The 10,673-nt window shown below is 43.2% G+C and overlaps 1 protein-coding gene across 1 annotated transcript; it reads right to left on the bottom strand.

The window, feature by feature from the left end:
- Positions 1 to 509: 509 nt before the first annotated feature.
- On the bottom strand, positions 510 to 8,302 carry LRRTM4 (leucine rich repeat transmembrane neuronal 4). The gene is made up of 2 exons (XM_010174763.2): positions 6,725 to 8,302; positions 510 to 581 (listed from the first exon to the last, which is right to left on the bottom strand). Exons 1-2 carry the CDS (start codon positions 8,300 to 8,302, stop codon positions 510 to 512), a joined length of 1,650 nt encoding a protein of 549 aa, XP_010173065.2.
- Positions 8,303 to 10,673: the final 2,371 nt, after the last annotated feature.

Raw genomic sequence — 10,673 nt, 5'->3', positions numbered from 1 at the left:
GCAGGAAAGGTGGAATGTGCCCATGGAAGCAACTCACCTGCACAGCTGAGGCCTGAACCGCAGTCCCAAAGGTTTTGAAACGTGTCCTTCTCCTCTACCTTCAGCTGCCAAAAGGAGTACATGTCTAGGAACATCACTGGCAGGAAGCAGAGTAAACCAGCACGTACACAGCTCTGGTTGTGTCCAGCCCCCAGACCAGCTCAGACTCTAACAGCCTGTGTAGTATGAGTAACAGTCTTAACATCAAGAAATCAGGTCAACTCAATTCTGGAGGAGAGTCTGAGGAACATTTCTAGCAGTGGGATACTTACTAATGAGACTGTTTGCCCCTTTTAGATTGTGGGTTGTTGGGGTTTTTTTTGTGTGTGTGTGTGTGTGTGTGTTAAAAAGAAAGAAAGAAAGGAAAAAATAAAAGAATAGGTTGAGCAGATTTCTTTGCTATTTCTGCTGGCATGTGCTACATAATGGAATAAAACTGATTTTTTTCTCCTTAAAATATTGGTAGCTCATCACAGGGGTTGAGCAAAAGCAGAAGAAGAGGTGAAAGAAAGGAAAAGAGAGATGGAGAGGGCAAACTGCATCTGTCACAATTCCAGCAATGCAGGAATCCTTCGTAGGGCCTGAGCAATGATTCTAACAGGAATACGAGTGTTTTATTCTCTTGTACAAAGCTTTTACAGTGCAGCATCCTCTCCACTCGAGCAGTCCTCACTGAGCATAACTCAAACCATCAAGTTTCTAGAAAGCAGCAAAATTAGGGGAAGTAGAAGAAGAGGTGATGGGAGGGCAGGGAGGATGAGAGTCCATCAGTTCCCCTCCTGGCTGGACGCTGTGCTCAAGACAATGAATTTCAGAGCTCTGTTATTAACTGTCAGGCTCTGGATGAGACCCAGCGGAGCAAATGTAACACCTGAAACGTGGGGAGGAAAACTCCCGAGCCCAAGGGAAAACCTGGGAGATGTGGGTTCAGCTTCTCCCTTTGCCACTGACCATCTGCATTATCTCAGAGCAAATCACTTCCAAGGTTTCAGCAGCACCTGTATCGCACGACTAAACTTCAGACAAGCCAATCTCTCAGCCAGGCACCTGAGTAAGGATTGAGTAAGACTTTCCGAAGCGTTCAGCATCCTTCTGCAGCTCCCTTTTCAAATTTACAACCAATGTCTCAATCGCTGCTGATGCACAGCTGGCTGAGTTCTTCCAGAAACATCAAGCACTTGGCAATATCTTTGGGAAATCTCACACTTTCCAAGTGCTGAGCCCAGGAAAATTTGTCCCTGTGCATTTGTTACTACATCACTAGTACCCCTCTAGCACGAGTTTCTGTATGCTGATATTATAACTGCAATAACATTTATGCAATGGTAACCAAGGCTCGGAATGGTAACCCACACAAATTTCTACCTTTGGTCCTAATCCTACAGACATTTCTAAAATTTACCTTCTCCTCAAGCCTCTCACCAGCCCTGTACTGAAAACATTTCACCTCTGAGCCACTTCTGACATATTTCTTCCAGATATACAGCACTGAGAAGTGCTACCAGCTGAGCCTTTGCTCTCTCTCCCAGTACAGACACAGAGCTTATGACAGGGTTCTGGTAGATTGATTCACCCTTCAGTTTACAACTCAAGCAAGAATTTAAGGTCCATCTGTAGTCACAGAGAGATGGGGAAAGAGGCAGAAGAGGAGCCACAGCATAGAGGGACATGAGAAAGCTAAATTAACAATGCCCATCCTGCAGCATTCCAAACCAGGGTCACTGGAAAGACAACTGCATGGCTTTGGCCCTAAAATGACGACAGTAGTAACAATTAGTGCTTCCCATTCTCCTCACTCATCACCTTCCCCATTCTTCACTTTTTAATGCACTACCTGGGGAATCACCTGCCTATTGCACTCCCCCAAGCTATGACCAACTTACAGCTCTGCCATGAAGTCCTTGCTCACTATTCCTTATGAAACCATAAGGCTGATGACCAAAGCAAATACAATCACTGCTCTTAAAAAAAAAAAAATCATAAAATTTTCTGTCAGTCATTGAGTGGTTTCTCTCATGAGGTCACAGTACCCCATAAGCTCATAAGCTCATGCTTAGCCTCTGGGCAGCCCTTCCAAAGTTAAGTTAAAAAAACATGAATGCCCTCACAGAACTGGGACCTCAGACTAAACAGTATCTGGACCGTGGAGATTACTTTGTTATTTTTCCTTTCTGCTTCTTGTTCAAAACAACACAGTAATGGTGTTTAAGAAATAAATAATAAACAACAGTGGCATGTCAACATTTCCTTTTCAATCAGGCTCAAAAGGAAGAGGCCAACAGCAGCCTACCAAGCCTGCATATGTTGCATTCCTTTATCAATCTATTTCTTCCCACTGGCAAGAGGGGACGAAGCAGGATTCAAAGTGAACATAATTTTGGGTGACTGATTTAGCATCTCTGAATATAAGTGACAACTGCCCTGGTTTTCACTCCGATGGAAAACACGGGAGCATCGCAGCAGAGATGTACTTGTGTGTGAACAGGTGGGCTGGTTTGTCAGGCGCTGGGGTATGGTTAGACATTGAGAAGCAAAAGTGTAAAAAGGAACCTCCCAGGGTCTGTGACAATCGTCTCTCCCAGGGCTTCACATCAACTGTGCTCAGTTCACACCAAAAAGATGTTCACTTGTTTGGTTGCTTGTTGTTTGTTTTGTAAGTGCCAGCCTGAGAAATGGGAGATGAAAAACCTTCCTGTAAAAAAGGAGGAAACAATTTTGTCCCTTCTCCCCATATACCTTCATCATGTGCTACTTACAGAGATATATCCTGTGTGGTACGTATGAAACACGTAACATTATCGCTTGGTTTATGAAATTGCTTTTTATGGCTCCCAGACCTTCAGCAGATGTCGAAATAAATATGAAAGAGAGAGGGAATAAGATGCACATACACAAAGCAAAGCAAAGACCAAAATGAGATAGCAGCAGTCTGCTCACTGGATGGCAAGAGCCAAAATCATAAGCATCCAGTTATTTGAGAAACCTTTGCCAACAGACTAAACAGAATAGCAGAGGCCAGGTGTCAGTGATTATAATCCCACTGATGCCAAGAGAGTTGCTCCCATTTCCAGCAAGCCTGACTTTGGCTTTTTCTCTGTAGTACAAGAAATAATTCATAAAGCACAGAGTTGAAAAAGCAGCTGTACAAACCCTCCCTGCAACTCCCCAACTTACAGCGTGAGGACCCGACACAGAGCAGCTCCCGTCCGCCCGCGTTGGGTTTGTTCTACACCAGAAACCTCACTGAACTTACCAACAAACACCGTGTGTAGCTGCTGTGGAAAAAAAACAACCTGCATTAACACCTGAGCATGTTATTTCAAGGCCATGGAAAACAAGTCATTTATGGATGAGATGAGCTGGGCACATCCAAAAAGAAATCTGTCCCTGGGAAGGTAACAGGCACGTGCTCACACAACCTTGGGCCAGGCTCAGAAACCGTTTGTTATCACCAACCACCAGCCACAGAGTGTGTTCAGGCATCTTTCCCAGGTTACAGTGGAACTAAGCCATTAGTTCTTTCCTCAAAGACACACAATTTTTGGCCACCTTAGTTGCTTACAGGGGTGTGTGGAGGTAGACCTGTGAAAGTAAAAAATCATTTGAAAAGTATTACTAAAAAAAGTCAAATCAATAAATTCGTAAGCAATGAATTCTGAAAGTCCACCTGCCTTCATTTTGATAACCAGACACTCCTCTCCCCTCTAAAAGGTCCTTTTTTTGGGAGAAACCTCAGTCTGAGCACAGCGACTGAGCAAGTCAGACCTACAGGAGGATGGATGGAGCAATGTCTTACTTTTACAAAACAATACTTTTCCCACAAGTATGTACATCGAGGTACATTAGTAAATAATGAGATGATCCCTTTTTTTTCTCCTCCCCTAAACAGAAAACATTTCCACTGCTGGAGACACTACAAGATTTTTTTCTTACCATTCTGAAGAACTGTACAGAGCATATCTATCCTTTTACAAGTAGAACCTTGTAGCTATGGAGACAAAGAATGTTAAATCCAAGCTGAAGATAGTATTTCAAGGGGAGGCTTATGGTTGCTACATGTGCCTTCAACGATCTGCTGTTTTCTGGTTCCTGAAGTCTTCTCTACTAATAAGCCAATGCCAATCACCACACAGAAGCACAGAATTGTACTGGTTGGAAAAGACCTTTAAGATCATCGAGTCCAACCATGAACCCAACACTGACAAGTCCCCGACTAAACCATGTCCTGAAGCACCTCATCTGCTCGTCTTTTAAATCCCACCAGGGAAGGTGACCACCACCTCCCTGGGCAGCCCCTTCCAGTGCTTGACAACCCTTTTCAGTAAGTCTTTCCCAATATCCAACCTAAACCTCCCCTGGTGCAACTTGATGCCATCACCTCTTGTTCTATCACCAGTTACCTGGGAGAAGAGACCCACACCCACCTCTCTCCACCCTCCTTTCAGGGACTTGGACAGAGCCAGAAGGTCTCCCCTCAGCCTCCTTTTCTCCAGGCTCAACACCCCCAGTTCCCTCAGCCACAAGGGAACTCAGCACACTTGTGCTCCAGACCCTTCCCCAGCTCCGTTGTCCTTCTCTGGACACGCTCCAGCACCTCCATGTTCTTTCCTGCAGTGAGTTTCCAGCAGTCACAGCCTGGGACAGCTCTCTCATGTTCAGCACAGTCTTACTGATTTACACCATAACCAAGGATCCCACAGACAACATGATAAACAGCTCGAGTTCCTCAAAGATTGTGCACCAGCTTAATTTAAGCTGAACAGAGTAGAGGAATAAAATTGTTCTTGTGCTGTGAGAGCACCTGGAAACCAGGCAAACTGGGGTCCTCTTGTGTTTAATCGTGTGTGTACAATCAACATCACCTTGAAGAAACTACGTATGCCACACTGACCTCCTGTTACTAGACCCGGAATGACTCTTCAACCTTTTATCTGCCATAATCCAAATCATCTGAATTTCAGCCTCCCAAACAACATCACATATTCTCAATCTTCTGTGCACCACAGTCATGATCCAAATTCCGTTACAGATTATGGTTTCATTACATGGACTTGCAGCTATGGCGTGTAGATTCAGCTGTCTCCCAAATCATCTTGGTGTAAATTAAACAGCATTTTATTCAAGCTAATGAAACTTCAGTGGTGTTAAACTTGAGCATGAAGAAGAGACAGCCTTTCAGATCTCATTAATGTACCTTGTGACAGTCAGTGAAAATTCAAAATAACTTTTTTAGCTTCACTTACTTTCTACTTGTGCTGCTAAAAGGAAAAAAAACCAAACCAAACAAACCCACAGCTCCATTCACACGATACTGGTAGAAATGACAAGGGTATGACAGGTGGTTTTCTTTTTTGAAGACAACACTGCTCCAGAGAAAGCAACCCCAAAACACACCTTTTTTTTTTCCCTTCCCCTTATCTTTGTGATCCAAAATCATCTAGAGATTTCAGGTGCCAAATATGAAACATTTTAAAGATGTTCTATTGTCAGAAAGTGAAAACATCCACTTAAAAAAAAAAAATCAGGATCCCATAAGTGCAGCCTGCTCCACACTGCTCATCTTTAACACACCTTTGATACCACCCAGCTGTCAAAGACACAGATTGAAACCTACCACAGTCAAACCCAATTTGTGTAGATGGATATGAAGCAATTTCAACAGGCACATTCAGCACTCTCAGGTAGGATGTCCACAACCAAGGAAACAAAACCAACCGCAGTCCCTTAACGCCACATCACGTGCAGGGTGAAGCAACCAGCACTGAAATGTAACTGCACAATTCCTCCTCACCAGGTACAAAGAAGCAATGGCATTTACAAGTAAAAACATTTCTTACATACACATTAATAGTTGTTGATGATACAGCAATGAAAAAATACAGAATTTTCTTGCCAAATCTGAACAGACAACAGCAGCACTGAGAGCTTTTGCTATTTGTAGTTCCCATGTTGCTGAGTTGAGAACGTAACACGGCCTTAAGAGCATGAAACTATTAACTACAGCTGAGTTACCTCTCAAGTTAAGCCTTCACTGATCACCAAAATGAAATTAAAAAAATCCAAAGAATGCCCCTCTCCCAACCCAGGTATTTGCAAATGCCCTGTTTGACTTGGGGTGTTTACAAGGCTCCAGTTCAGAAGAGCTACTAAGGCAGCTGGTATCTTCCTGCTTCTCAAGTGCCCAACTCTAAGGTTGTGCTGCAGTCCTCTGTCCCCTGGTTCATTTACTCCTGAACCAGACAGAAAATGCAGAAATTCTTTGGCATTATCTTTAAATAGGCCATGAACCTCTCAAGATTTGAGGTCTGGAGTAAAGAGGTTTCCATACTTATTTCTAAAACAGAAAGTGTTCTTCAACTCCTCTGTTTCTACCAATACGTTAAAAATGAGACACTCTTGTAGCCACTGCTAGTAAAATGGAGGATAACAACACTCCAGGTGCCTTTATCATATTTACTTCAACTTAATATACTTTTTTGTAAGTCTGAATTATTCAAAATAATCATCAGACTGTTATTTAATGAGATAACCTTCCATACTGAGCAAACCCAAAAGCAAAAAAAAAAAAAGATGAATAAGTAAATCTCATGAATCTTTCCAGTATTTAGAGACACCTCAAGAGCTTCAAACATTTACCTCTCCTTCCCAGCAGCTGAAATGGTTTTAGGAGGATCATGGTTCATACCTCACATTCCCTGGAGCCAGAGATGGTATAAGTGCAGGGCCCAGATCCATTAACCGATACATCCATGGTCTCGGAGTTTGTTGGCTTGTAGTCCACGTAATACTCCTGTAAAGGGGAGTTCATTTGCCTTTCAGACTCTCGGGCCTTTTTCCTGCGCCTCTTCATGAGAGAGTGCTGCTGGAGCTGCTTCATGCTGGCTGGATAGCGCTTCCACGAGACGTAGATAACCAACAAAATCATGGCCACGGAGAGAAAGAGGGCCACGCTCCCAGCGATTATTTTGTGAAAGGAAACGTGCTCGTACTCTGGTTCCACTCCAGGTGTTGGGAGTTCTGCAGAAGGACTCGGCATAACAGATGTCGGCTGATTGCTCTCAAGTTTGGAAATGGTGGGTTTAGGAATGAAGACGGGTCTCGGGGGGGTTTTGGGTGCCTGGTAGGATCTTTCAGTAACCACTACCTGGATTTCAGCACAGATGTTATAAGTTTCCACAGCATCGCTCACTTTTTCACCCTGGATATGTTTAGGGCCTGCACATATCATTGTGCTTTCTTTATTTCCCTTGAAATTCTTAAGCCAAGTAAACAGAGGGCAAATGCTTCGAGTACATTCCCACATATTTCCGGACAGAGTGATGGAGATGAGCGAGATCCATGTGTTGATGGTCTCCTGAGAGATGTTGGTGAGTTTGTTGGAATCCAGGTTCAGCTTTTGCAGGTTGGGGAGGCACTGGAAGGTCCCAGGCTCTATCCCTGTAATGTCATTTCCTGATAAATCCAAGTTGTGCAAAGAACTCCAAGTCCACGTTAACCCTTGGCTAATAGACCGGATCCTATTCCACTGCAAATATATCGAGCGAAGGTTGAAGAGACGTGGGAAGTGGGCAAAATTGATCTTAGAAAACTGGTTGTGCTCCAAATGGAGCTCTGTCAACTTCAGAAGGCCAGCGAAAGCATTACGGGATAAGCTCCGCAGGCGGTTGTAGCCCAGATCCAGGAAGTCAAGGTTTCGGCAGTCCTGGAAAACTCGGATGGGAACAGTTTTCAGGGAGTTAGACCGCAGATGTAAGATCAAGAGTTTACGAAGGCCCTTGAACTGCTCAGACTGCAGCACTTGCAACTTGTTGTAAGAGAGGTCCAGATTGCGGAGGTTGGGGACCGGGTGGAATGTTTTGTTGTGCAGATGGGTAATTTTGTTGGAGCTTAGAATTAATTCCTTCAGCCTGCGGATCCCCTGAAATGCTTCCTCATCCACGGAGCTGATGTAATTATGGTCAAGATAAAGCCATATGAGCTGATTCAGGCCCGCAAACTGATTTGATTTAAGCTTCTGAATACTGTTGTACCGTAACGATAAGCCTTGAGACCCTCCAGAAATATTCTGAGGGATGTCTCTGAACGCATGAGATTCGCAGTACACGATCTTGCCATCGCATCTGCAGTTCTTGGGGCAAGCTCGCTGAGCCCCCGCGAGCGTCACAACCAGCACCATAGGAAGGAGCACTAACACCACACTCATGCCTCTCAGCTGCTTAATTAAATGGAAACCTACAATATTAAAAAGAAAACAAATGTGCATCGTAAAGCTATTGAAAGGCATCGCCAACAGATTACCAACGTCAAGGGGATTTCTAATAAAGCACTGGTGAAGCGGTGGGTTTTGGAGACAACCTGTTTCCCTCCTGTCTTGCACTTTTTGTTGTGTAAATGCCTGTGCCTTTGAGTTTCTGGCTTGTCATTTCTCCCACCCGCACCATCACCAGCACTACTCTTGTTATTCAATTACTTTTGGGTGATTTATGATCCCTTAGAAGGACCAAGAGCCTGCTCTCTCTTCACTTCTCTCCTGTACATCATCTCTCAATGTAGCTGGTATATCCTTATCGCTAGATGCCGAGGTTTTAACAATAAACATATTTGTCAAGTCACTGTGCTGAATGCTCCACAGTGCTGGAAAGGAAATGAGCCAAAGCTTCTGGTATTTACATGCTGCTAAACGTGTTCTTTAATAAAAGCAATTGCAAGTCCAGTTCCTCCAAAAATTACTGGAAAAAGTGAGAAATCTACTTATCATAAAGTTCGATCCATCTTTAAAATGTGTCTTTGTTGTAAAATTAAACAGTAAGTCAAGGCTTTACTTTTTGCACCGAGTGATTTGTTTTTTAAGAGTAGGTTTAAGTAGGTTTACTCATTACTTTCATGTACCTAAAATATATCAATAGATGCACAGAAACAAAGTACAATCATATAGAAGTATACCATAAAATGCTACTATGGGACCTCAGTACCAAGATGATGGTATAAGACACATTTCTTTAAGATGAATGCTAGCCTTAACACATATTAAAGTTATCTGCATGTAGCTGTGAATACGTAAGCATTTATTATTTGGTGTATATAGATTATATACTGTATGAAAATATCCACAGGAATGCTTACATATAAACACTGCTTAGGAACAGCAAAACACAGAAAGTTTAAAGGGGTATATTTGTATTTCAATCCCCCTCTCTCCCACAGCAATACTGATTTTAAGATTTTCGCATTTGAAATGTCAAATCTGTCATATAGTAGCAATGCTGTTAGGTGAAGATGGTCACATTTTCCACATTCTTTGAATAATCATAAAAGGGGGTGGAGGGGTTGTCAGAAAATCCAGCATACATACAAACATACATACGCACGCTTCCCTTAGCCTGGAATAATTTTAGGACTGGTGCCTCTGTCCAGAGTTGCAACATTGCTAAGAATTAAAATGCTTTCTCCCAACAGGGAGTATTTTAAGGGTCAGTATCTCCTCGATAAATAATTACTTTATTATTTGTCACACACACAAAACCAACCCTGTGCTGCAGTTATTTAATCCCATTTTAAACCAAGGGGCAATCTGCAAAATAATTCCTAACCTAAAATGCCCCTGACTGTGTCTCTGCTTTGCACTTTCATGGTTAGATTTTTAATTTAAATCCTCATCTTTTGCTTCTACCTCTGTGCCAGCAGCAGCCAGCTAGAAATATGTTCTGGCTGTTACAGACTTGGGGGTTGGGGGGGGGGAGGAAAATAAACCTGTCACAGTTGAAAAAATAAGACTGGGAAATGACTGCTGGAAATCTAGCAGCAATATTAGGGGTATCTTATCAAAGAACAAACAAGCCTTTTCAAAACCAGCTATACAACAAAATCACCCCCTCTCCTTTGCTTCCCACATACTGCAAAGTGTTAACAGTCCTTTCTGACAGGCTGAATAATATCACTACGAGCTCATGGAATATGAATATAAACCCAGAAGAAATTTTGGGTGAGCGTGTCTCATGCATACATGTACTTCTCTCTAGGTGTGCAGGTGTGTGGGTGGGTTGTACAGACAGCGAACGTACTCTCTACCCTCCCTAAGTCAGTGCATGCATTTACAGATTAATTACATATAAAACCACTGCAGGAGGAAAGGTGTGTATGTGCCTGTGTGTGTGTGTGTGGGGTGGGGGGGAAATACATGATCTAAAAATACAATAGCAAGTACAGTGAGTCACCTGGCAAAGGAATGCACTGCTGCTGTTTAGACTGTTTCCCCCTCTCCAACAGCTAATAATCCAACTGAAAAATAGACCTTACAGCTGCAGCTGTGCTAGCAAACAAACAAGAAAAGTTCACTTACCCATCCTTTTGTCATCAACGAGCGTCCTCCTTTTCCTTTCTCCAAGCTGCTTTCTTCTCCTTCTTTCCTTCTTTCCTTTTTTTTTGCTTCCCCTTTGCCTCTCCCTCTCTTTTAAAAACTGGTCTCTTTGCTTTAAACCATCAGAATCTTCATGTCACAGCACGGCTGCCACTCACATCGCCATCCAGCATGCATGCCAGTAACCCACACAAAGTTCCCTAGAGAGGACAAGCAAGAATTTTGGGGATGAGGAAGGGAAAGGATAGGGAAGGGGTTGGGGGTGGGGAAGACAGGA

This window comes from Antrostomus carolinensis, unplaced genomic scaffold, assembly GCF_000700745.2.
Source record: "Antrostomus carolinensis isolate BGI_N321 unplaced genomic scaffold, ASM70074v2 scaffold22380, whole genome shotgun sequence".
NCBI lineage: Eukaryota > Metazoa > Chordata > Aves > Caprimulgiformes > Caprimulgidae > Antrostomus > Antrostomus carolinensis.
This window is presented reverse-complemented; position numbering and strand designations above follow the sequence as displayed.